This window comes from Panicum virgatum, chromosome 5N (assembly GCF_016808335.1).
Source record: "Panicum virgatum strain AP13 chromosome 5N, P.virgatum_v5, whole genome shotgun sequence".
Taxonomy (NCBI): Eukaryota; Viridiplantae; Streptophyta; class Magnoliopsida; order Poales; family Poaceae; genus Panicum; species Panicum virgatum.
In genome coordinates, this window is record NC_053149.1 from 12287814 (window position 1) to 12315686 (window position 27873).

The following is a 27873-nucleotide window of genomic DNA, read 5'->3' on the forward strand; positions in this document are numbered from 1 at the left end:
TACTTACTCCTCCGGTCGTGGCGGGCTGGCACTTTTCGGTGGCCAACGGTGGTGGGCCCATGAGGCGCCCTTCTCTCTCTCTCTTCAAGCATCGACGGCGTGAGAAGACTTTTTTTTTGAAGGAAATGCATGAGAAGACTAGTGGTAGTATTAAACTCCAAGAGAAGACTAGTGCTAGTATTAAACACCAAGATAGAGAGAGAGCCAGCCATGGTCGGCACAAGAGATCAAGCAGAGACAGGCACACAGCTGGGCGACCTGGCCGACTCCGTGGGTGTTGCATACCAAGCTTGCGATGCACATCGAATCGACTCGTGAACTTGTGCAATGTGCCACGCTGCCACTGGTGCCGCAGGTGCGCAGCTGAGCTGTGCAATCTTCTCCAGCTTCGATGCTCTCTGAGCCGTCGATGATCTCCGGCGGAGCGACGACCGACGAGGCGCCGAGCCGACACGGCCGCGGCTGCGGCCGCGCCCACATTGACACATGTCCACGTGCACGCGCGCACGACAAGACACGACGCGCCACCCACCACTCTCTCGTTCCCCCACGGTCGAGGTCCACCCGAGTCACAGGTGCTTGGATGCATCCATGGCCGCTGACCAGGCGCGTGCCGCCAAAGGCCGCCAGCCCATACCCCTCCCGTCCCGGCTCCATCTCCCGCACTCGCACGAGCGCGGCCGCAGACCGCGCCCCGCGGCACGGCGTTTCGTCGAGCACGCGCCATGGCAACGGGATCGCCGCGGCGGCAGCCTCTCCTCCTCCTCCTCCTCCTGATCCTCCTCGCCGACAGCGGCGAGGCCAGTGCCGCCCGGCCGAGCCCGATAAAGAACGTGGTGGTGCTGGCGCTGGAGAACCGGTCGTTCGACCACATGCTGGGGTGGACGCGCCGCCTGCTGGGGCTCCCCGTCGACGGGCTCACCGGCGCCGAGTGCAACCCCAACTCCTCCTCCCCCTCCGCCGCCAACAGCTCCTCCTCCATCTGCGTGTCCGCCGACGCCGACCTCGTGGTCCCCGACGACCCGGGCCACTCCTTCGAGGACGTCCTGGAGCAGGTCTTCGGCAACATCTCCGGCGCCGCCGCGCAGCCCTCCATGTCGGGCTTCGTCCGCAGCGCGCTCTCCGTCAACGCGCTGCTCTCCTCCGCCGTCATGCGCGCCTTCCGCCCCGCCCTCCTCCCGGCCTTCTCCGCGCTCGCCCCGGCCTTCGCCGTCTTCGACCGCTGGTTCTCCTCCATCCCGGGGCCCACGCAGCCCAACCGGCTGTTCCTCTACTCCGCCACCTCCCGCGGCGCCGTCGCGCACGACAAGCTCGACCTCCTCCTCGGCTACCCGCAGCGCACCATCTTCGACTCGCTCGCCGCCGACGGCCGCGGCTTCGCCGTCTACTTCAAGACCATCCCCACCGTCCTCTTCTACCGCCGCCTCCGCGCGCTCCGCCACGCGGCGCGCAGCTTCCACCGCTACGACGCCGCCTTCAAGGACCACGCCCGCCGCGGCGTGCTCCCGGCGCTCTCCGTCATCGAGCCCAGGTACTTCGACCTCACGGGGACCCCCGCCGACGACGACCACCCGGCGCACGACGTCGCCAACGGCCAGCGCCTCGTCAAGGACGTGTACGAGGCGCTCCGGGCCAGCCCGCAGTGGAACCAGACGCTGCTCATCGTCACCTACGACGAGCACGGCGGGTTCTACGACCACGTCGCCACGCCCACCGCCGGCGTGCCCAGCCCCGACGGCATCCGGGGCCCGCCGCCGTTCTTCTTCAAGTTCGACCGCCTCGGCGTCAGGGTGCCCACCATCATGGTCTCGCCGTGGATCAAGAAGGGCACCGTCGTCAGCCGCCCCGTCGGGCCCACCGACACCTCCGAGTTCGAGCACTCCTCCATCCCGGCCACCCTCAAGAAGATCTTCAACCTCTCGTCGGATTTCCTCACCAAACGGGATGCGTGGGCCGGCACATTCGAGCACATCTTCACTGAGCTCGACGAACCAAGAACAGACTGCCCAGGTATGCCAACCAATCTTTCCTCCGAATCTTTCAATCATGCTCATCAGCAACTCAACATCGAGCAACAGATTCGATCGAAGAGATGAACACAATGCACAACTCAATTGTAGAATTCAATAGATTTGATCCATGCAAACAATCCCATGAATCAGAAGCTCAATTAACTGCCATTACTCTTTCTGTTGCAGAGACATTGCCAGAGGTGCCATTCGAGAGGCCGACCCCTCCCAAAGAACACGGCTGGCTCTCGGATTTCCAGCGCGAGCTTGTGGAGCTCGCGAGCTTCCTGAACGGCGACTACATGCTGACGAGCCTCGCGCAGGAGGCCCGGACGAAGACGATGACGGTGAAGCAGGCCGACGCGTACGTGCGGCGAGCCATCACGGGCTTTCTGCAGGCGAGCAAGCAGGCGGTGCGGCTGGGCGCGAACGAGTCCGCCATCGTGACCATGAGGCCGTCTCTCACAAGTAACTAAGTAAGAGCACCGGCTCGAGCCCCTGATTGAAGTCTGCTAATACACGTAGCTAATTAACAGATCTGAAGAACAGATGGTCTTGCATCTGAAAGGTAAATGTACATCGTCTCTGAAGTCTTAGCGTAACCGAATAGTAGTGAATTCTGAACTGAGTTTTTATATATATAGCTTCTGCTTCTGTTTCTGCAGTTTCCCTTAGCAAAATTGCTATACCAATGTACTCATCAAATGTATAAGAGTCTGAATATCTGATCTTGAAACCTCGAGCTCAAATGTAGATTGGGCAGCTGTGCAGCATCATTTTAATGTGAAATACTATATGGATTATTAGTATATCAAAAATTCTTTGTTTGTTCTCTTGTCTGTTGCGCGTTTAGTTCCCATAAAATTTTGGGCAAAAGTTTCTGAAAATTTTTACAACACTAATTAGGAGTATTAAACATAGACTAATTATAAAACTAATTACACAGATGGATGGAAAATCACGAGACGAATCTATTAAGCCTAGTTAGCACGATATTGTCTAATTATTGCATAATTAGGTTCATTACATTCGTCTTGCGATTTTCACTCGTGGATTATGAAATATATTTTGTCAGTTATCCACAATTAATACTCCTAATTAGTGATAAATTGTTTGAAGTTATTGTAGCGCAAAAAAAAAATTTGGTAACTAAACAGTCTGCTTTCGGTGATTGCGATTGGTACGATACATAAGGGGCTAATATGCACGGTGCAGGCCCGATTTGTTTGGTTGGGTGAAAATGGCTGTTATGCAGGCTTAGCCAATGCAGCAAGCATTCACTACGAGAAAACGTGTATTTGCCGTGTTCCTCCGGTAGTTTGCCGTGTGCTTTTTATCGGGCACACGGCAAAAATATAACACACGGCAAAGTCGGTAAAGTCATTTTTTGCCGTGTTTTTTTATGTTTTATTTAGACACACGATAAAGTAAAAAAATCTCCTCTCACCTCGAATTTTTTTTTCTACTCTTCTCATATAACATATGGTACTCCATGTTAAAATTGGGTAGTTTTGTGTTTATTTGCTATATTTAACTAATTAAATGTATTTCAAGCAATTTTTTAATTAAATCAAATTTGTAAGGCAAGTGATTCAAATAATAGAATAAATTAAGTGAAAAATGATATTTGTGTTATTTAACCTAATTTGTGGTCTTAGCCACCAATTGAAAAGAAATTTCGAACATCTTATCTAGGAAACACGACCATGAACATGTGTTCAAATGATTTTAAAATTTTAAAGAAAGCAAATGAAGTCTAAAAATTACGAGATTTGTTAATATCTCATGATATCATACGTGCAGGCTGTGGTAAAAATTTGAGTGACTTTATCAATTTTTCACTTACGATACTTACAAATAGAAATATCTGCGAAGAAGAATCAGAGAGTTGAGAAAGATGTGATTAGGTTTGGAGTGAGAGTAATGATCGAATTCGGGTGCCGTTTATCGTGTACAACACACGGCAAAATATGCAAAAGTGCCTTTAGGCACACGACAAACTGGTCGACTCCGGTAGTGATCGGGGGGAGATGGAATTCAGCTCCATCTCCAGCAATGCAGCAGGCATGGCGCCTAGCGTGGCCACCTTGTGGGCCCAACTTGGCCACCCGCACCCCACCGTTGCCATTGAACAAAACAAACCCCGAGCGGGCGTTAGGGTTACCGCTACAGTTCCAATTTCGCCCATTTAGGGTTGGCTCTCTCTCAGCTCTCGCATGCCGCCACCTCTCCTCTCCTCTCCTCGGCACGTGCTCCCCTAGGCCGCCGCTGGCCGTTCGCGGAGTCGGGTCGCCGTCCATGGGAGTGAGCAGGCTGGGGCAAGTTCGAGTCGGCGTGTAGTCAAGGGGAAAAAGCTCTGTCAACTCCCCTAATCTTCGCCACCGCAACCCTCTTGCTCTGGTGGTGGTAGAGAAAGCAATCCTCACAGGGTCTGTCGACCTCGCAGATGACGCGAGCTGTTGCAAAGACTACCCTTGGACTCGGATTGGCGGCTGGTGCTGCCGCCGGTGATGGCCATCGATCCCACCGTCGCCGAAATGATAAAGGAGATATGCGGAGGAGAGAAGGGTTGGTGCGACGAAGACAAGGAGAGGAGGGGATGGTGCGAGGGGGAGGTGTGCAAATGGATATGACCGCTAGTGTTAGCGTGGAGCGACGCGCGACAGTTGTTATCGAGGAATCGGGCCAGAATAGGTAACCAGACACACCGTGTTCATCTCCCCCAATGCAGCATACCTAGCAATGCAGCCAACCAAACATGGCCATATAGTACTATCTAAGCTTGGCTTGGGCTGTCCCTGCATAAGTCTAAGTCAGGCTAGGAGTAGTAAGCCAAGTATCCAATCCCACCAACCGTTTCCGATTCACTTAGCGATGATGGGAGAGACGGATGATTCTGTCAAGTTTTTTGCGTCACCTTCCAGGTTCCTCCTTTCTCCATGGAGTCCTATTGGGCTTCTCTTCAGACTCCAAGTGCTTCTTTCTCCACGGATCGAATGGCCCATTGGGCTTCTTTTGATGTCTAGAAGACCAGTCAGAGCGAGCTGTGTCAATAAACTTCTAAATGATCTAACTTCTCGACACTTCTCTCCTTCCTCTACAGTACAGACCGGCGAATCGCAGGCGATTCCGCGCTTCCTCCGCCGATTCGCCGGTGACCTCATCTCTGGTGCCGCGCCCTCATGGGTGCCCGAGGAGGGGTCTCGGGTTGAATCGGCGGCGGATCTAATCCCCTGTATATATATTTGCAATATAGTAGGGTTGAGGTTACCGGTGGGGCTCCGTTGGCCGCCGGTTATTTTGCTCCTTCGCATCGGCGTCGGAGGAGGCGGCGCCTGCGGCACCAGAGCGCGCGGCAGCGGAGCTCGCCTGTGTGGCGGCTTCTGCGGCCTTAGCGGTGCCCTTCCCTCCTGCGTCAATACATGGAGAATAAAAGGGATCCTCGCCGGAACTGAAGTGTTGTGGGTACTCTAGTTCTTGACTAGTTCCAGGGGCGAAGGAGCTGAATCGAGGGGGGTGTTCTGTCTATGATTCTGTTGCTAGCTCTCTAATTTATAAGGCAAAATTTTGATAATTAGTATTAGTTTTCATTTCGGCGTGGGTGCCCGGACACCCGGCGGACCCAACATAGCTCCGCCCCTGACTAGTTCGAGGTTCTACCTGTGTTGATGTGCAACGACGTCCCTGTGCAACGACGGCGTGGTTGTGGTGAAGCCAGATCGAGTATCGGTGCGGCCTTCTCCGACATCTTCGCCGGCTTCCCTGTTTGTGCAGATGGCGGCGACATCAGGTTCACTTTATCAATTTGTGGAATCATGTTGGTTCTAGCTCCCACCTCTTTTGGTGGTTTCTTTCCCCTCCGGGGTGTTCAGTTGGCCGGAGTGCCAGGGACGTTGATGGTTGTCGCGCTAGGCTCCCTGTTGTCCGGCGATACGATGGCCGTTGGTCATCTGTTTTGGCTTGTGCGTTCAGCGGGTAAAAATCATGTCGGTGTTGCCGGTGTGCTGCTCTTAGTGCCGTTCAAAACCTATGAATCATCCTCGTCGGGAGGGTGGTCGGCTTCAACGCGACTGATCTGGCCGCTGGCGATGAGGATGACCGGGAGAAGCTTACAAAGATCTGAATGTAATTTTTTCTTCTTTTTAGGATATCTTTGTAAGTGCTGGGATGAAAACCATCAGAAATTTATATGAAATATAAATCCGGTTTCTCAAAAAAAAAAGCTGTGTCAATAGGTAAAGCCCAGCTAATTACAAAATGGTCTGTACTGTACTCTAGCAGTTAGTTGGGTACTACTGTTCTTCCTAAAAAAAGTTGGGTACTACTGCTATGTGCCTATGTCTGTTGTTATTTTGTGAGCGCTAACAAGAAACCCCAGAAAACCGTCGAAGAGTCCGTTTTTCGATGGGAGTGCAAAAATTCTTGTGGTAGTGCGTTCACCGCAACTAGTCTGAACCCAAAAGTTAAAACTGATGGAAAAGACTAGGCAATTCATTTATATTTCAACACTCTTTTCACATGCTGCAGGCTCCCTCGAGCCTCAAACATGAAAATTAGGAATCAGCTACCATTATTTTATTTAGTCATGCCCGTCAAATTTGAACTTGAGATCTCTGATCCTGATACTATATTAAATATTAAGTTGCATGCATCAATCAATTCAACCCAAAAATCTAAATTGATGGAAAAAAGTGGACAATTCACTTATACGTAATGACGTTCAATTGCACATTGATCGTCTCACTTTCTAGGAAGATAAGTAGAATAGATGGTGTTACCATCATGATCTTCTTGCAGGTGTAAAGGATCGGTAGTGGTGGATGTGGATCCTGATAAGGAGAACTCTCTTTGGCAAGGCCGAGATGGATCGACGCCAGGTCAAATTTAATCCCCTTTGGACTCGACATGGGCAATTGAAGCGTCCTTCTCCGCCTTTCAGCTGACCCAGGACATCCCACTGACCATCATCTGCTCTGGCCTTGTGGGGGAGCACCCGGAAAGATCCTTCCCGCTTGTCATCGAATCATAAGAAAGTAGAGAGAGAGACTTCGTATCACACTAGAACATTGCGCGGCGTTGCCGCGCAGAAATATGCCTTCCAGTTCAGGTTTATTTTAAGAAATTAAACTGCAAAAAGTCCGGGGGAATTTTCGTAAAATTGGTAGACTGCGGGGGTTATTTGGTAAATTTGGCGTCGACGGAGTACCGATCGATTACTGAAAAGTTCAAGGGGTTTTTCATAAAGTTGATGGACTTCATAATTATTTTAACAAAGTCCAGGGTTTTTTTTACAAAATTCACAGAGTACGGCACGATTACGGGAATTTTCGTAAAATTGGTAGACTGCGGGGGTTATTTGGTAAATTTGGCGTCGACGGAGTACCGATCGATTACTGAAAAGTTCAAGGGGTTTTTCATAAAGTTGATGGACTTCATAATTATTTTAACAAAATCTAGGGTTTTTTTTACAAAATTCACAGAGTACGGCACGATTACTAAAAGTTCAGGATTTTTTTGTAAAGTAAGGCTCCACGAAATTCGAGGGGCCAGGACCGCGACGACGCGGTTTCAGTATTAAAAGAATCGCAGGCGACACTTGGCACAGCTTGCAGATTAGGAAGGTTAGGAAACACAGCACAAAGCTGCAGCAGCACATGCATTTCTGATCATCTCATGATCGTTAATTCGTTATGAGGCAGGCAATGCTACCAGCCGGTGTCGCTTAGCTTGACCAGGAATGGAGGAGCTCAGTTGTGGTTGGCGCCGGATCATTTCATGGCTTCAATGACCTTCCGCGGCCGCCATCGTCTGTTTCTGCGAGGTTAGGTAGCATTAGGTGAGGGAGACAGGTTTAGAGTAGCGAGTGGCTTTGCTTTCTGGTGGTACTGACGAGCTTGGCGTCCTGCTCCTGCTGGTACCTTGGCTGCTCCTGTCTGGTCCTTCCATTCGCATCGGTAGCCGGAGACGACGACAGAGGCACCGGACTGGATTGGATGTCCAAGACAAATCGCCGCCACTGTCATGCGCTCGGCATAGCGTTACCAGCAAGGCAGCAACTCAGAACGAAAATCTCTAGCTGACAGAGGAGGTCCGAGAAACCGATCAGAGCAGGAGATGAGCTGATGGAGCACAGCACGACAGGAAACAGGGCTCTGCAGATGACTCCGAGCCATGGCCACAGCGCACTTGGCAACAACCTAATCGGCGGACCATAAATGGCCTATAAGCTACCTGTACCAAATCACTGTGAAATCCTTGCGTTTGGCTCTTGATTCAGGCTTGTTGCTTGCTATTTCGGTAGCATGCCTACAGAATTACAGATAGTATATACTTCTCTTATATCTCCAAACATCTGAGACTCTGAATCAAGATTGATGCATGTCTGATGAGACTGGCCTTTTAGATTATCTGTAGTATATGTGAACTAAGTAGGTATGTAACCACTGTCCAGACTCCAAGTCCAAGGGCTACAGGCCAAAATTCAGGTGAGGCTTTAACTGAAAGATAGCCCATGCCAGTATGCAGTATTCCTCTCATAGTAACCAGCATGCTTTTGCTGCAGTTTAATACTATAATTTACCTCCAGTGGTGTCTCCCTCTGACCCTCCCCAAAGCATGAAGGCCGGGCAGCATGTGCATGACAGCTCCACTGCAACCTCTCTTGGACGCTAGGGTAGGGCACCTATATAGTATAGCCCTGCGCCACCGCTGGGGTGAGAGCAGTTGGACACACCACCGAGTTAAGAGGCGAGAGGTTGACGTATAAGCAGCTAGAGCAGTGGCTGGAGGATCCCTCGTCAAGGTCGTTTCAGTTCAAGATTTCTAAGAGAAGAAGAGAAGAGAGGGGAGAAGATGCAGGACTGGGCGCCGGTGTTCATCTCGCTGGTGCTCTTCATCCTGCTGTCGCCGGGCCTGCTGTTCCAGATCCCCGGCAAGTGCCGGATCATCGAGTTCGGCAACTTCCACACCAGCGCTCTCTCCATCCTCGTCCACTCCATCCTCTTCTTCGCTCTCATCGCCATCTTCCTCATCGCCATCGGCGTGCACATGTACCTCGGGTCCTAGCTGGTAGCTTTTTTTAGCCTGATGCCTACCTGCCTGCCGATGGTGTTCGTCGATCAGCTTGCAGCTCGATCGTGTTCTTCTCTGCTAGTCGCCCATCTCTAATTAAGGGGTTCTTTTTTCTATACACATGTATTGAATAACAATGTATGTACCATCCATGCATGTTCATTTCTTTCTTCTTCTAATAATAATAACAAATTGAAGTTCAGTCTTTAATTTGCTTTGGCATATAGGAGTATTTGTCTTCGTGCATTGTTATCCTTGTTCAAAGTGTGGTATGGCACAAGAATCGAGCAGGCTCGTTCCTTGCCTCTAATCAGAAAAAAAAAAGATCATCTGAACCTACCGTTTCCATCGATCGTTCTGATTCTCATTCCTGAACTACTAGCTGCTAGCATGTACTTCTAAACTCAGGCCCCTTGTTTATCCAGTTCGCATTGGTGTTCATCTGGAACTACTATGCGCAACGAAAAAGCTATTCCATATCATAATTAAAGCTTTATCATCCGCCTCACTTTCTGATAGTTGCTCGACTTCTTTTTATGGGCTGCTTTATTTGTTGCTTCACCCTTTTGTAACTACTGCGACTACTACTTTTATGTATATATACACATATATAAGTTTTTTTAGATAATGTTATACTTATACATATACATATAGATATATAGATCTCTGCTTGCCCACTGTGCTCTCTGAACGAAACTTTTGGATCGGAGATGCCGCCGCAGGGGATATGCGTGCAGTACCCCAAACCCAAAGGACTGACGCGACAGTCAAGCTACCGGGGTAAGCGCGCGTCCTGTACGCGGCCAGTAGCAGTAGGGGAGTTCGGTGCCGGGTCGCCATGGCCGCGATGTGATCGGCGTCGGAACGGAACAAAAGGGCATCGGCAGATCGGCGCGCAGCAAAGAGATAGTACCGAGGCACCGAGCTCGTGAACATCATGCTGGCTCGCTCGACCAGTGAGCCTGCAGGTGATTTGGCATCCGTTCCGTATGGGATGCGATGAGATACGATACGGTGCGGGTGGACGCCATGGCTCCTGCGGCTCGGAGCTCGCGCGCTCACCCCCAGCGGCGGGCGGCGGCCAGACAGACCGGCAGCTGCTAACCACGCACTGACAGTGACAGTGACGCGCGCGAGTGGCCGTAGGCGTTAGGGTGTGTGTGCATGTTTAGGCGCGAGCGGCCTTGTTTGGTTTTCGTTTAGAATTTTAGAACACGCCTTCCGAAAAAGGAATATCTTATGCATGGAGTACTAAATGAAGTCTATTTGCAAAGCCTTTTTCGAAATGAATGTAACTTTTCGCGATGAATCTAATGATAGTAATTAATCGATGATTAGCTACAGTGATGCTACAGTTACCATCATCTAATTATTCGATCACAGGCCTCACTAGATTCTTCAGGGTTCCTAGCACAGAGGTTCTGAAGTTGGTTGTTTTGAGAGAAAAATCACAAAGGATTTTCTCCGCGTGAAAAATAAAAAGATGCGGGCGTGCCAGTGTATATAGAAAATACACAAAAGAAACAAAGATATGGAACACAAGCTTTATTCATATTTTGAAAATACAAATACAGGTTCCCGTGTACAAGTGTGCGCTCCATAGCCTGCCGCCGTAGGGCAGATCCGACTTGGGCGAAAGTGGTCTTCTGGTTCCCGGGGCCTCGGAAAGCACCCGGTTAATTACCTCCGCAAGACTAGCTTGCTGGAGTACCTCCGATTAAGCTGCCGTGTGGTCGTCGTCTTCGGTCTTCGCTTCGCGTTCTCCATGCATGATGGTGGTGGTGGTGTAGAGGTGGGCGTCGGCGTCATCCATGGCCTTGTAGGTGTCCATGAGCCGGTGCAGCGCTACTGGAGCATCAGCAGCGCCCGCCCGTGTCGTTCGGCCTCATCGGTCTCGAACGGCGTCTTGGTCGTAGTAGTAGGATGTCGATGCTTGGAGAAGGATTGAAGCTGGACCGGATCGATGCCACGGCATCACTGTATGTCGAGGTAGAAGTTGTTGATGAAGAGGGTGTCGCCAACCCATGAGCATGTGTGGTGGTGGTGGTGGTGGTGTAGATGGCGTCGACGTCATCCATAGCCTCGTCGGTCCATGAGCCGGTGCAACGGCGCTGGGACATCAGCGGCGCCCGCCTGAGTCATCCGGCCTCATCGGTCTCGAATGGCATCGTAGTCGTTGTAGAGGTGGGTAGTCGATGCAGAGTCGGCGAGCTGGACCGAGTCGATGAAGCGCAAGGGAATGTCGCCAACTCATGAGCATGTGTGGCGTGGTTAGAGCATCAACGCCACCCGCTCGCCCGTGCCGTCTAGCTCACCGGTGTCGGACGTCGCGTAGACGGAGTTGGTGTAGCGCAACTGGAACATCAGCTTAATCGTCCGCCTCGCCGGTGTGGGCCTGGCGAGGTCGCAGTGGGGTGACGATGCGTGGTTGAGTCGGGTCGTTGAGACGCTAGCTGATCCTCAAAGAGATGGCAAGGCATCTGCACGGAGATGCACTAGCTTGTTGCTTCTTGTGGAGCCGCACGTATGCTTGTGTGGCTTGCTAGCTTCTCGTACATGTGCACTTGTGCGTGCTGTACATGATCTTGCATGTGAGCGCACGTCCAGGCACCGAGGTGTAGATCCTCCGGCTGCTCCGCGCGGCCACTGGCGGACCTACAGGTATGTCCACTTGGGCCACGGCATACTCTAAGATTTGACCTAGCCCATGTAAATTTTTTCCCCAATCTCTTCACTGCTCAGCCCACGGCCCGTCAGCCACTCGGTGGCCAAATCCTCCACGGTTCGGCAGGGCGACGCCCGGCGCTCCCACCTCCGAGGTCACCCCGCCGGCGTCGCCCGTTGCCCCGAGTGGCCAAGGCCCCGTTCCACCCCCACCCCGGCACCCCGCCGCTGTCGCCCGTCGGCCCCGCGGCGGCGACCGGGCCGGCAAGCCGGCGACGCGCCGTGCCGGCGTCCCTGGTCCCTTGCCTGATTGCCTCGCTGCCGCCGTCTAGCGCCACACGGCCGCGCCGCTGACTGGACCTGCCGCCTGCGGCCTGGCGGCCTACACTGCTCAGCGCCTCGGCCGCTCCCATCCAGCGTTTCCTCCTTGGCAGCTCGGTCTCAGCTGCTCAGCGCAGATCGAGTTCTAAATTTCTAAGGTATGCAAATTGCAAACCCTAGCCTGCAGAATTTCTGGATCACACAGGAATCAAGGATTTGGTTTGATTGCTGTCTTGCTGATGCATTGTATATTTATTTCTGTAGAATTTATGGACCATGAAGAGGAATGGGAACATTGTATCACTTTTTCAGAGACATGCCGCAAAGAACCTTGCTACAGCTTCATCTCCTTCACCTGCTCCGGCTGCAAATGTGGTGGAAGAGGAAAATAGAGAAGAAGAGGCACCGGCTGCAAATGTGGTGGAAGAGGAAAATCAAGAACAAGAGGGACCGGCTGCAAATATGGTGGAAGAGAAAAATCAAGAACAAGAGGAACCGGCTTATGATATCAATTGTCTTCCTCATGATCCAGATTTAAGGTTGTCCATTGCAAGTTATCATGTTAATGATCAAGGTGCAGTTAGAAGATTATATGTTCTTAGAGGTCCATTCAAACCTATTGCACATCAGTTTCCAAAAAGAAAAATTGGAGATAGATATCGTTCATGCTCTCCTATATGGTTATTCAAACACAATTGGGTTGAATATAGTATCAAGGAAGATTCTGTGTTTTGTTTTTATTGCTACTTGTTCAAAGACAAAAAAAACAAGGGGAAGGGGATAAATGCATTTACTGTAAAAGGTTGGAGAAATTGGAATATGGGAGAGCAGACACTTCTTAAACATATGGATTCTAAAGCACACAAGGCAGCTCAAGAGAAACTCGTTGGCTTTATGGATCCTAGTGCACAAATTGATTATAAAATTGAGAAGTTGAGTGATGAGGATCGTCGCCTTTATAAGATCAGATTGAAGTATACACTTAGATGTTTGAAGTTTCTTTTGCATCAAGGATTGGCATTCCGGGGACATGATGAAAGCGAAGAGTCTAGCAACAGAGGGAACTTCATTGAGCTTTTGAAATTTCTTGCAGCAAATAGTGAAGAAGTGGACGAGTACGTTTTGAAGAATGCTCCAGGTAATTGCTCCTTAGTCAGCCCAAAGATACAAAAGCAGGTTATTCACTGTTGTGCCATAGAAACTAGAAAGAAAATAATTGAAGAAATTGGTGATGAGGCCTATGCCATTTTAGCTGATGAGTCTAGTGACATATCACATAGAGAACAACTAGCTCTTTGTTTGCGATATGTTGATAAATTGGGAAGGCCATGTGAGCACTTTATTGGAGTTGTTCATGTAGATGATACCAGCTCTTTATCACTAAAGAATGCAATTGAAGCTTTACTTGTTACTCATGGCTTAACTATGACTCAAATCCGTGGCCAAGGTTATGATGGGGCTAGCAACATGAAAGGAGGGGTCAGAGGGCTAAAAACATTAATCATGCAAGAGTCACCTTCAGCTTATTATATCCATTGTTTTGCACATCAACTCCAACTAGTTCTTGTTGCTGTTGCCAAGGGCAATTGTAGAAGCACCGTCTAAATTAAACCGGCTTAAATGCACTAACCATTATCTTAATACTTAATCAAGTTACAGTGCACTTAAAACGGTGTAATCTGATAGGCTGTCGGGTAAATCCTGATTAAACTACTGTACTCCAGGATCACAATTGCACTAGTAGACCCGTACGAAGACGAGCACAGGTGATACATGCATACAGAAATACTCAAATAATTTACAATACAGGTTTTACATAAAAGGTTTGAAAACAAACTACAGAGTTTAAATACACAGCAGAAGTTTAAGAACTGAGTTCAAAATACACTACGATAACCATGACGACGATACAAGGTGAGCTCTACATCTTGCCCACCGATGTGATGCCAACCTGCCCGATCTTCACGGAGAAGACGGGACCCACTCGACAGTCCACCCAGGAGGAAGTGGTTGTCCAAACCAGGACGCACAGACCTCCTCGAAGTCAGCGGAGACACAACCTGCTCAAAGGGGTTACAACAACAACCCTGAGTATACTAATACTCAGCAAGTCTTACCCGACTATGGTATATACTTAGCCGACTCCTAGACATGCAAAGCTTTTTGGCTCTGGAGTTATTTTGCTGAAAAGCTACTAATAGAGGATCCTTACTTTCAGTATTTTAGCTCAAGTTTATTATACAAATACTGATTAGGTTTGCCTAAACATCTAGAGCACGCATGGTTGATGACATTATCTTTTCAGAGTACCACAGCCATACCTCATATTCTCAACTTTCCATTCCCAATTCCATCATTTACTACGATGTGACAGAGAGATCCAGGTTCTCATATCCGCAAGTCACGGCGAATCGATTCGATTTAACCTTGTAAGGTAGACCTAACCAACACGACACATGTACACCCCGTCGGGCCACACGCATTAACTGTTTCCATCGTTACCATGGCATTTGAATCGCGCCTGCTAAAACCCAGGTGTTGGGCCCCTCACGGCGAACTCCCAGAGAACCCGAAGGTGGCATCCATCCAACACCCGCCAACTCCCACGCCCAGCGTAGCAGGTAGGGATTCAAAGTATCGTTGTAAAGCGGTACACAGCTTACCGGTTTCGACTACCTCCTACTTCCGGCATGTGGTTAGTACTGTTCAATCCTCGTTTAGTAGTGCCAACAACGGTACGGTCCTCAATCGACACAGGCGGAGACTCACTTTCCATACCTTCCATATCCATAACCAAATTCATCTCCGCCCGGTCTCCATTTTTTCTTTCTTTCCCAATGATTCATTCTCTAGTGACCCTTTCATAAGTAACAAGGACCTATATCTCGCGAGTGACAGAAATCACTCGACTTCTACCGAATCCTGATTAAGCATTGCAGTACTAATGACATGTACACTAGTAGAGACTCATAGGTACCTAGGGAGAGACATGCATACTAGGGTTTCATTCAACTCCTAGAAAACTTAATGCACAATACTTAAATAATAACATTGAATACTGAAAGTAGGGGTTATGCTCCGGGGCTTGCCTTGCAGGTCAACGAGGTTAGTGACTTCTTCGGGAGCTTGATCAACGACTTCTCCTGGCTGCGGTTCTCCTGCGGAAGGCTCCTGGACCGGCTCGGCAATCAACTCGTAGGCGACTTCGGTTCCAGCGTCTATACGAATAAAATATGCCATGCATGAGACTCATGAAACGATGCAATGCACTACACATAATGAAAGGCATGGACCAAACTCCAAAAGCATCTACGGAGCAACCTTACAACTAGGGTTACGACGGAAATGGTTTAGAACTGAGGTACATGCTTTGGTTCTAATGCCTTTTAGTCTGAAGTGTTTCCTATCAAGCAAAAGTTACTAAACTCGCTTCAAAGGATTAACTACAACCCTAGAACAACATGGATCAAATTAACCAAGGGCTTGTTTTGTTGCAAAAACACATGCATGAAATAATTAAATACAACAAATATAAAAGAAAAGAGCCTAGCTAGGAACAAATTAAAAGCAAGTACCCAACTTGCAGATATAATCAAGCCACAAAAATTTATCAGAATAACATGATTTTGATAAAGCATGGCACACAATTTTTCCAACATTTATTGCTGACCGAAAACATTTATTTTAACTCTAGCAAGTTAAACTAAACATAAATAGATTTACCCAAAAGTGCACAGCACTAGCTCATGAAATTTTTACAGTGGATTACACATACAAAGATTAGGCTACTGCATAAATTTCATGATTTTTAGAACAACGAAACAGCAGGAAAAAATTAATTAAGATTAAACACAAGGCAATTTATAGCACAAATACAACTGATGTAGCACAAGCAATGATAATTTTCCTCTGAAGTTTGGAATTTAACTAAGCCAACAAAATTGAGTTTGCATTTTTAGCATTTTTCTACACTTTTCTATGATTTTTCAAAATTTTCAGCCATTTAAACAAATAATTAAAAGAACCCTAAACCCTAAACCGGCTGACAGCTGGGCCCCACATGGCAGTGGAAGGCCCAGCCCAGCCTCCTCTGTTTTGCGCCCGCACGCGCCATGGCCATGGCCGACGGCGCGGCCAGGCATGGCGGTGGCGCTCCCGCCGGCGGCGGCCGGTCGGCGGCACGGCAAGGCCAAGCCGCGACCAAGGCGGGCCGGCGGAGCCGCGGTGCGCGCAGGGAAGACACGGGCACGCGCAGGATGGGCAGGGCGCCCACGGGGCGGGCGGCGGCGTGCAAGAACAGGGTGGTGGCGCTTGGCGTTCCAGCAACGAGGAAACAGGGCGGCCGCGGGGCTGGGCGGCGCGACGCGCAAGGAGGCTCGGCCCGGTGAGGGCGGCGCAAGGGCGGTGTCGGAAATCGAAGGGGAACAGGTCGGGTAGCACGAGTATGCCGCGGGGAAGCTCACCGTGGGCTTGATTTTGGCGGAGGGAGGCCGGAAAGGGAAGTTCGACAACAAGGGCGGAGCTTCGGTGGAGCTTCAATGGTGGTCGTGGCGGCGAGGACCGATTCCGGCCGGGGATTGGCTCGAATGAGATTGTGAAGGGGCGGCATGGGTGCGGGGCAAGGCGAGGGAGGTTGGGGCACGAGGAATCGAGCGGGGGCGGCGAGGGGTGGCCGGAGCAACGCCGGCGGCGGGCTCTGCTCACTCTGCTCGGCTCGACTCCGCGCGAGCGCGAGGGAGAAGACGAAGTGGAGGGGAAAACGGAGACGGCACCAGAACTGGATAAGCTCGGGCTCGCTCGGTGGTCGATCGTTGCGACGGCCGACGCGTGGCGTCGCCGGCGTGTCACCGGTCGCGGCACGGGCGCGCACAGTGGAGCACAGGGAAGCACAGTGTTCGATTTTGACCGCTTTTGACTCGCGTTTGACCATCCAAATCTCAAAATTTGATATAGGAACTTGAAATTTGGCCAAAATAAAAGTTGTAGAGGAAAAAAAGATACACAACTTTTGTTTTGGGCGAAAGTTGATTTGAGGCTCGGATCAAGGAGAAAAATATAGTCGAACACGGCCAAACGATGTTTAACACGCGAACTCGGTTAATGCTAATGACGGTGATTAGCCTCGATTAGCGATTAAGCACGATATTAGCGAGCACAATTAACACAGAGGTGTTACAGCAATACTGATTGCAAAGGTTTCTTCAATCAAATATCTATCTTGCTGAATATTGTTGGAGTTTCTTGTAAGCGACATGGCATGCTTCGAAATGCTAGACTTGAGCAAATCACAAAAACACTTGATTGTGGTGAAATTGAAATTGGAAGTGGATTAAATCAAGAAATGGGGTTGCCAAGACCTTGTGACACTCGCTGGGGCTCTTATTACAAAACTATATGCAACATCATTGCTATGTATCCTTCAATTCATGAGGTACTCGTCACTCTTGGAGATGATACATTACATAGGGCTGATTGGACAAAAATACATTTTATGGTTGGAGCATTTGAGTCCTTTGAGTTTGTTTTCGTTGCATACTTAATGTATGTTATTCTTGGATATACAAATGAATTATCCGAGTGTTTGCAAAGAAGAGAGCAAGATATTCTTAACGCTATCTCACTTGTTAATGTGGCAAAGAGAAGACTCAAGAGTGCTCCCAGAAACAGAAAGAAGGCCCAGATCCATCTTTATAATTTCATGGGCCGGGCTACAAATTGAAAGGAAGTGGTGCCTCTCCCCTTTATACGTAGGCTAGCTCGAGCCTCCTATTCGTTACTTACGCTCCATCATGTCCATCATGTCGTGGTACCAAGTCTTGTTCGTCTACCCCGTACTCCAACACTGCAAATAGAACCAACCCCCTTGTTGGTGGAGAGTGTCTCCGGGAAGGACGGACACTACAATAGTAAGGGATAAGCACATAATTCAAGTAGTAATATTCTCTCTCTCTCTCTATTCAATGTGTCCCATCAATGAACATTACATGGGGTATTTATAGGTGGCGTTACGTCTCCAATGTACAATTACTCTTTTACACCCTTACAACGGTCATATACCCAGAATATTCCCGGACGTACACGTGATTTCCATATCACAGCATGGGTGCGGTACAGCTCAGAAGGGCCCACAACTCCAGGCGGCCCATCTTCGTCCTGATTGATGAAGACCGTGGGGCCCACTGATTACTCCTCGTCACGACGCTTGTGTCGCCCGGTCTTCGCGTGTCTTCGTCTTCCGACCCGAAGATCCACGAAGACGGGCCATCTTCGCGCTTGCTCTTGGCATCGGCTTCATTGTTCCTGACGTCTTGTCTTCGCGCACCTTTGGCGACCGGCCCGAAGGTGGTGTCCCCAACAGTAGCCCCTCGGAGCCTCAGTTCGATCTTCGGGAGGGGCGTGGCTTCGACTTCGTGGGCGCCGTCGGCGTCCCGAAGTGCCACCCTTCAGGCTGGGCGCCGCGACGGTAGCCAGCGAAGCACAGTCCGTGTTCACCTGTAAAAAAGTTGCACTCCTGTCGAGGAAGCAAAATTTTCATGTTCATAACCGTTAGTTCGCGCCCAAATTATTAGGTTCGACCTTTGGCGGGAAATCTTGCGTTGGCTCGTAGACTTGAAAGGACAGAGATACCCCTCGGTCTCTTAATCTTACGCGTGTAGCGTGGGGTTTTGGCGTCTTTCCACTTCGCGCTGGCGCGCGTTGTAAATCTCGCGCTTGCCCTCCACCTATAAATAGCGGCGCCGCGTCTGTGCGTTTTACTTTTCACTGCCCTTGCTTCCCAGCCTCCTCGCTTTTTGCTTCGCGAAGGTTCTTTCTGAGCGTCGTTTTCTTTGAACTAATCTGGTGCTGAACTTCAAGAGTGGCGCTCTCAGAACACTCTGCATCTTCGGAGATGGCTCCGAAGAGGGATCAATCAAAAGGGCCTACGACAACTATGCTCGGCTTGTCGAAGATGACTCCGTCCCTCCTCGACGACCTGGCTCGCCGGGGCTTCGTCTCCGCGGACGATGTTCATGCTCCTTCGACGGGTGAAACCGTAGCTCATCCTCGCACAAACGAAGTGATCGTCTTCCGTGGTTTGCTCACCGCCGGCCTTCGGATGCCCCTCGACCCCGTGGTGGTGGACATCTTCCGTCTGTTCAGGTGTACTTGCATCAAATGACTCCTACCTCGATCGTGCGGTTGAATCTCTACATGTGTCCAAGCGCCGAAGGTTTTGCCCGTGCCTTCAGGGTGCATTATCAGCCGAAGAGGATTTCTGTACAATCAACCAGAGGTGCGGAGATATCGGTTATTCCCCAATATGGTTGCTATACCTTCGCCTTCCACAAGAACCTTCCATGTCCAGTCGCTGCGAGCAAGAACAAGTGGGCCAACGATTGGTCATCCTACTAGTTCTATCACAAGGTGACATTGGACCCCGTCACAAAGACCCATCCCCTCGTCGTCGACCGCATTGTTGCTCTTGGCGATGTGCCGAAAGCCGCTTGTCATGTCCAAGCCGAAGATGAGGCTCTTCTCGCCTTGCTGTGGAAACTATCGAAGACCTTTAGCACGCGCGACATCATCGAAGAGTTCATCGCGTGCGGCTGCTTTCCCGTCAGGGTCGGCTAGGACATCTCCAGCTGGTTGGCCGAGGACTGCTGGATCGAAGGTATTCCGGTACCTGATTTCGCGACCGTCTTTAGCCTTCGAACCGAATGTGAGTTTTCGTGCTTAAGCTCTTGTTGTGGTGTACGCTTCGCTCTTTTGCTTACACTTTGTGCTTCTTCGGCGATGCAGGGGTGGACCCTATTGTTATCGAGAGCCGGGCTGACGAGATGGTCGGGTCAGTCTCGAGGGATGAGTACAAAGCCCTTATCGGGCATCTTAGTGGGGCTCGACGGAACCGGGTGTTCCACGCCTTGGGCCTCTCCGCTCCTCAGCGGGCGGCCGAGTTGAAGCTTGCTAAGGGCTAGGGCAGCCCGGAGAAGTCGAAGGCTCTGGAAAAGGCAAAACGGAAACGGGCGTCTTCGTCCGCAGAGCCGAAGAAGAGAGGTCGACTCATCGACGCCATCTTGCAGCAGTCTCCCCTGCAAAGCAAGGGGGACTCCAAAGATGATGGGAGCGAAGACAGCAACCACGAGGCTGCCCAGGCGCCACCCTTCGTTGTTCCCAAAGAAGCGCCACCCTTAAGGACGGTTCCTCCGAATCTGGATCTTGAGTTCAGCACCGCTCCGGAGAGCGATGACAAGGAAGGCGGCGAGGAGGTGAACATCATCATCGACTCCCCCCGTCGCTTGTCTGCGCCGCCCCAAGTCTCTGCCTCCGGCAAAGATGCCGAGAAGTTGCCTGAGCAGAACACTGCGTCCAGCTCTGGGACGAAAGGGAGTGTTGGCGAAGAGTCAAGCAGCACGTCGGACAGCAGCAGATTCTTCGTCCGCAATACTAACCCCAAAGCTATTGCCATGGAGCTCAGAGCGAAGCCCACGGCCGTGCATCTTGGCGGCAAGATCGTCAAGTCCCTTCGTTTTGAGAGCCGGGACCGTGAGCGTGAACTACTGGCCGAGGCGGGTGGCTCGTTTTGCTTCCCTCTAATGGAAAAAGACTTGAAGTTGAGTGGGCTGACGAACATGCTGGAGAGTGTGCAAGATTTATTACTGAAGGCCTTCGTGGCTGCGCGCTGTGCCGCTCGACAGTTGGCGGCCGAAGAGATCTCAAGGGCTGACGTTGCAGATCTGGAGGCGAAGGTGGGTGCTTTGGAGGAAGAAAAAGAAGCACTGCAACGGCGCCTTGACAAATCTTTCGAGGAAAAGGCGACCCTCACCACGGAGCTGCTGGCGGCAGCTGACCGGGCGGTGAAGGCGGAGGATTCAGCGAAGGCCGCGAAGTTGCTCGAAGACGACGCCGAAAAACGGAGGGCTTTTATGCACAAACGTTTCCATTCCTTCAAGGAGTCGGTGAGGGCTGGGGCGACCAAGCTTCAGAAAGAGCTTCCGGACATCCTGAAGAAGTACGGGCTTGATGCTCCCGATGTATCTTCGGGGGACACCGTTGGGGTGGATGACTTATTCAAGTGGCTCCGAGCATGTATTGCTATGCTGGATGCTGGGGCTCATTTCAACGAGGATATAAGTGTTGTTGTCATCGTTCGCACGCTAAGTGCTGCGGTGTACAGCTTGTTCCCTTCCGAAGCTGCCAGCGCCAGCACTGTGACAAAGGCCTAGCTCTGTTGCCTCCGCGACGAAGGTTTTCCCTGGCCCGGAGAAGATGCAGTTCGCCCGGAGGCATTGCCCGCTCTTGCGAAGAACACTGCCAAAAATTTCATGGACCACTTCTTCAAGAGCGAAGGTCGCGCGATCGTGCATCGCGAAGTTGAACGAATGAAGGCCCAGGTAATTTCGTCTTCTTTTTGATGCGCCTTTTCTTCGCCCTGAAGTGCATCTTAACATCTGTGAAAATTTGTGTTTTTTAGCTTCAAGCCAAAGCCGACGCTGTTGCAGAGCCCATCCTTGCCGAAGCTCCAACTGCTGATGCTGAAGGTGGTGCACGCCGGCGGAGGCACTACGCCACCTTCTGGCGATGCTGGCGGCGAGGGAGGAAATGCCGGCGGCGGTCGTGGGGCCACCGACCGAGCCCCGGCGGCGGTCGTGGGGCCACCGACCGAGCCCCGGCGGCCGAAGGCGAAACCACGGTGGGCTCTTCTCACCCTACAGCTAGCAAGGTGTGAGGGCCGTGGTTGTGTGACAGTCGACTTTTGTGTTGTAATTATGATTTTTTGGAAACTAACACCTTCGGTGCCTGCGCAGGACCCTGTGTTGGCCCCTGCGCAGGTGACCGAAGGCGTGCTGCCTCGCCAGCTGAAGTGAGGGAATTTCTATGTTGCTGGTGTGTCCTGGGCAAAGTTCCACATTCGTTACCCTTCGGTTTCATTTGAAGAATTTTGGGCAGATAGGGAGCGCGTTTACGATCTTCGGAACGCCGATACGAAGCGTTTTTTTTTGCCGAATTTTCAGCATGATCCAGAAAAACACGTGAAGATCCTTGCTGACCGCGATACTGATAGGCCTTATAGCTCTCCCGCCGGTCTCCGTGAACTGAAATCGGAGCCGGTGGATGAGGAGCCCCTGTCACCACATGAATTCATGTATCGTCGCAAAGGCATCTTTGACGAGAGTTCTAGTTAATTTGTGTTGCCCTCGATTTCAGGCGACGACTTCGAGGCATTTCTTCGATGGACAACCAAAGAAATAATGGATGTTGCGGTCCGCGAAGTTATATCTGAGGTGGACCGCATGGTCTTCGAGGAAGAAAACTCGAGTGTAACAATGTAACTTATTGGTCTTCTTGCTTTTTCGCGAGGTGTCTTATTGTAACAATGTAACAGATGTAATTGAAATTTCTCGTTTGTCCTTCGGCTGTGCATGGATGTACTGTTGTGAAGCACCACCCCCCTTTTGCGCGGGCGAGGTCGCAAACGCGTTTTGGTTTGTTCATCGTCACCGGCGTCGTGCGTGTATCGGTTTTGCGAAGCTCCACCCCCCCCCCCTTCGCTCGACTGGCGGGGAGGATGACATCCGTCGGTTCTTCTGCTCCTGTTTTAACTATGCACGCCTTGCTTGTGGCGTTGCTCGTAAGGACTTTCACAGTGTTCTTCGGCTCTTTAGCCGTAGAGGTCGCGCCGTGCCTTTGGCTTTCGCACGACAGGACTTTCCGCCTTAGGCTTTCGCACGACAGGACTTTCCGCCTTAGGCTTTCGCACGTAAGGACTTTGTTAGGGGACCTTCGACTCTTTAGCCGGAGAAGTCACACCTAGCCTTCAGCTTTCGCGCGACAGGACTTTCCGCCTTAGGCTTTCGCACGTAAGGACTTTGTTAGGGGACCTTCGGCTCTTTAGCCGGAGAGGTCGCGTCTAGCCTTCGACTTTCGCGCGACAGGACTTTCCGCCTTAGGCTTTCGCACGTAAGGACTTTGTTAGGGAACCTTCGGCTCTTTAGCCGGAGAGGTAGCACCTAGGCTTCGGCTTTCGCGCGACAGGGCTTTCCACCCTTCGCTTTCATGCGACGGGATTTTTGTTAATTTCTTTGGAAGTGAAGCTAAGAGTAGCGAAGCCCCTAATCCGGATTGCACCTCATGCTTACTTCTTTCAAGCGTTATGGCTTGTACTTCGCGCTGATGACTCCCCTCTTCGCTTTGACGAAGAGGGATAGACGCTTCGGCGTCTTTGCAGCGTGCCTGTTCCTTCGAGACTCTTTTGTGGTGGCCTTATTTATATTTCACGAGGGGTTACATAGGGTTCCGCCTCGTTAAAAACCTCACACCTTCGGCGCCCGAGTGGACACTCGAAAGCTTCCCCCCGTGAGGAAAAGAGTACGGGCCCTTCAGTACATTGTACGGATTTACACATGAGAAAAAAAGGAAAGATGCAAAAAGAAAAAATTTGCCTACAAGCCCCTTCGGTTATTTCCCTCCGCTGGCTTTTACACACTTTGTACACGTAGTACTTCTGTAGCATGTCCTTGTTCCATGAATAGGGGTCTTCGGTGCCTTCTAGCGTGCGGAGCCTGCAGGCCTCTGGCCTTGCCATAGATGTGACGATAAATGAGTCTTCCCACTTGCTGTGCATCTTGCCCTTTTGCTTGGCCTTCGGTATTCTTCGAAGCACCAAGTTCCCCTCTTTGATGTCTCTGGGCTTCACTTTCTTATTCTTCCACCTTCGTATTTCTTCTTGATATTTTCCCAAGTTGATTGCTGCTTGAATCTTGCCAGCTTCGATTGTATCGATCGAGGGTTTGATGTCTTCTTCGGCGTTTTCTACCCCTTCGGCTGTTCTCCAAGATTAAGTTTGATTTCCTCGGGTGTTACGGCTTCTTCGCCATATAGTAGCTTGAACGGGGTGAACTTCGTGGTCCTGGACTCTGTTGTGTTATGAGACCATATGACCCTCGGCAGCTCATTCGCCCATTTCCCCTTCGGCAGCTCAGTGATGTTTTTCTTGATGCCTGCGAAGATGATGTCGTTGGCCCTTTCCACCGCGTTGTTGGACTGCGGGTGGTAGACCGACGCGAAGCATAAGTTGGTACCAAGTTGAGTGGTGAACTCACGGAATGTTGCGCAGTCAAACTGCTTGCCATTGTCCACTATAACCTCCTTCGGGACCCCGAAGCGACAGACGATGTTCTGCCAAAAGAATTTTTGTAGGGCTCCTGCTGTGATGTCCCTGAGTGTTTTGGCCTCGACCCATTTGGAGAAGTACTCTACCGCCACAGTAGCGTACTTGTAGTTTCCTGGAGCTGTAGGCAGTGGTCCAACAATATCAATGCCCCATCGTGCGAGGGGCCATACCTGAGGAAGTAGCTGCACCTCGTCGGGTGGGAATTTGCTGTATGGGGCATGCCTCTGGCAATTCGGACATGTGCGAACCACATCGTGAGCGTCCGCCACAGCCAAGGGCTAATAAAATCCTTCTCGGAAAGCTTTGCCGACCAGGGCCCTCGTTGCGATGTGCGAAGAACACATCCTGCATGTATCTCTTCAAGCAGTTGTTTGCCTTCTTCACGTGAGATGCACTTTAGGAGTGGTGCACAGACTCCCCCACGGTATAACTCTTCGCCTATGATTCTGTAATTCCTGGCTCGAAGTGCCATTCTCTTTTCTTCCTTCTCATCCTCCGGGACGAAGTGCCCGCGAAGGTAGGCCATTATGGCGGCTCTCCAGTCTTCGCTGGTTATGGCGTTGACGAATTTGGCTGGTTCTTCGACACAACTGACGGAGGCCTGCTTTAAAGTTTCGAAGAACACATCTGGCGGTAATGGATCGAACTGTGCTGCTGCCTTCGCCAGTTGATCGGCTTGCTTATTCTTTGTTCTGGAGAAACTGCGGATACTAAACCCGAGGAAGTATTTCTCCATGCTTCGCACTGCTGCCAGGTACTTCGCCAATTCTGGCTTGAGAGCCCTGTTTGACTTGTTTATTTGCCCTGTGATCAACTCTGAATTAGACCTGATCGTTAATCTTCGCGCGCCCAGCGCTCTTGCTTTGCGAAGACCCAAGAGAAGGCCTTCGTATTCTGCGACATTGTTTGTGCACCCATTGAAATCAAGTCTTACTGCGTACTTTAGTTGTGTGCCCGAGGGTGCCGTCAATACAGTCGAAGCTCCTGCTCCGTCCCTCTGGTAAGCCCCATCGCACTCAAGTTGCCATATTGCTTCTATCTTCGGCTGTTCTTGCGAAGGTGCAGCTGGGGTCCAGTCTGCGATGAAATCTGCCAGGACCTACGATGAAAGCTGCGTAGCCCATTTGCCTATCCTACCGGAGGCTTCTCTGTTTTCAAACATGTCCCTAAGTGGGAAAGATGTTGGAACCTTAATTTTGTGGCTCTGGAAATAGTAACGAAGTATGCGTGCTGCCATGACCACCGCATATGCCATCTTCTCCATTTCTAAGTACAACAACTTTGACTCATTCAATGCTTCGAAGACGAAGTATATGGGCACCTGTGTTAATGCCCCTTCGATTGTGCGCTCTTCGACGAGGGCAGCGCTGACGGCTGCGCCTGATGTGGAGATATATAACAACAACTTCGCCTTCTCTGACGGGCTGGACATGATTGCCAATTTCTCAATGTACTGCTTGAGGTCTTCGAAGGCCTTCGCCTGCTCTTCGCCCTATTCTAAGTTGCCAGAGCCTTTTAGCGCCTTGAAGAATGGGAGGCACTTCTCTGCTGACTTCGAGATGAATCTGTTCAGCGAAGCCAACCTGCCTGTTAACTTCTGCACCCCCTTTCTTGTGGTAGGCGGCTTCATCCACCTAATGGCTTCGATCTTCTCCGGGTTTGCTTTGATTCCCCTTTCGGTGATCATGCAGCCCAATAGTTTGCCTCTTCGCATGCCGAAGACACATTTCTCCGGGTTCATCTTGAGGCCGTGGCAACGAAGATTCGCAAATGTTTCGCGAAGATCTTGGATATGATCCTCCTTCTTTTTGCTTCTTACAACCACGTCATCGACGTATGCGGAGATGTTTCTCCCCAATTGATCCCCCAATACTTTTTTGATCATCCTGTTGAAGGTGCATCCGGCATTGCGAAGGCCCTCAGGCATTCTCACGTAGCAGTATGTCCCGAAGGGGGTGGTGAAACTGGTCTTCTCTTCATCTGCCTTGTTCATGAATATCTGGTGATAACCTGAGAAACAGTCCAACATACTGAGCATCTCCGAGCAAGCTGCTGCGTCAACCAAGGTGTCAATTCGTGGTAGTGGGTATTCGTCCTTCGGGCATGCCTTGTTTAAGATTGTGAAGTCAATGCACATTCGCCACTTCCCGTTCTTCTTCGGCACCATGACAACATTTGCTAGCCACTCCGGATACTGGACTTCGCGGATGACGCCCGCGTCCAGCAATTTTTGTACTTCGGCCTGAGCCACTTTCTGCCTTTCTTCAGACATTGTCCTTTGGCCCTGCTTTACTGGTTTCGCCTTCGGGTTCACCCTGAGTTCATGTTCGATGACCTCTCGACTAACTCCTCACAGATCCGACGAGGACCATGCAAACACATCTTGATTGTTGCGGAGGAACTGTATAAGCCTTGCCTCTTCGGCCTCTTCAAGCCCTTTCCCGATGATCACCATTTGGTCGGGCACATCCTCGCACAATGGTACCTTCTTCGTGTGCTCTGTCGGAGATACTCCTCCTGATACTGGCTCTTCGCTGTTTGCAGCATCGGCGTCCTCGTCTTGTGTTTTAATGACATGGACATTCTTGTTGCCAATTGATGCATTGTCTTCGCATCTTCTTGCTTCTTCCTGGTTGCCGAAGACTGTGATAATTCCTCCGGCCGAAGGTAACTTCATGCATAGATAGGACTGGTGAATCAATGCTGCAAATTTAACCAAGGTGTTGCACCCGAAGATGGCGTTATATGGGTAGTTGATGTCAACTACATCGAAGGTTATTGCTTTGGTTCTTTGTGCTGCTCCTTCGCCGAATGTGACATTGAGCTCTATCTTGCCAAGAGCTTCGATTCTCTTGCCTCCGAAGCCAATGAGCGGATACTGTGACTTGTGCAGGGCTGTTTCTGTGAAACCCATTTTTACAAAACACTGCCATACGAGGATGTGTGCGGAGCTCCCATTGTCCACCAATATTCTCCCTACATCGTTCCCTGCGAAGTGCACTGAATTCTTGCCGATATTGGCCCTGATGATGAGGGGGTCATTGTGTGGGTAGTGTTGCAGCCGAAGGTCTGCCTGTGTGAAGGATATCGGGACATGCGACCAAGTTGTTTGGAAGCATTTGCCCTCACTGACATGAGAAACAGTTCTAAAGTACTCCTTGCGCTGCCTCTTTGTCTCAAGCACTGGTTTGTTGGATCCTCTGGAGATGGCGTTTATGATGTTCACCCTGCTGCCCGAAGGTGCATCGATTGCTCGCTCTGGAATCTGCCCCGGCTCAAGTTTCGGAGGTGGAGGTAGATTTGTTGTGTCGCAAGACAATGGTGTGGAGCTTCTGGACCATGTCTGACTGTACTGCGGAGGTGGTAGCATAGGTACTGATTGTTGCGGAGGTAGTGCATACGGTAGCGGGTTGTAATTGAAAACTGGGTATGACACCGGCCAATTTGGCGTAGGAGCCCAAGTGGTTGCCGTTGCCGAAGACTGTGGTGGGAACTGTGAGGTATGATTTACTGGCTTCGCTAGCTGGGAGTTCTGCCGATCAAACTCTTCTTTTCTTTCAATGGCGAAGGGGCATTCATTTGTCCAATGGCCTTTGTCCTTGCCGTGGAAAAAACAGAATGGAATTTTTTCTCTTTGACTGCCGCTGTCTCTTCTGC

At 50.7% G+C, this 27873-nt stretch overlaps 2 protein-coding genes across 2 annotated transcripts; both read left to right on the forward strand.

Moving 5' to 3' along the window:
• The first annotated feature begins 55 nt into the window (after positions 1 to 55).
• On the forward strand, positions 56 to 2827 carry LOC120676487 (non-specific phospholipase C6-like). The gene is made up of 2 exons (XM_039957798.1): positions 56 to 2010; positions 2199 to 2827. Exons 1-2 carry the CDS (start codon positions 726 to 728, stop codon positions 2483 to 2485), a joined length of 1572 nt encoding a protein of 523 aa, XP_039813732.1. The 5' UTR covers positions 56 to 725; the 3' UTR covers positions 2486 to 2827.
• Positions 2828 to 8710: 5883 nt separating this feature from the next.
• LOC120676564 lies at positions 8711 to 9302 on the forward strand. Its single transcript, XM_039957897.1, has one exon. The coding sequence runs from the start codon at positions 8862 to 8864 to the stop codon at positions 9072 to 9074; it is 213 nt and encodes a 70-aa protein (XP_039813831.1). The 5' UTR covers positions 8711 to 8861; the 3' UTR covers positions 9075 to 9302.
• Positions 9303 to 27873: the final 18571 nt, after the last annotated feature.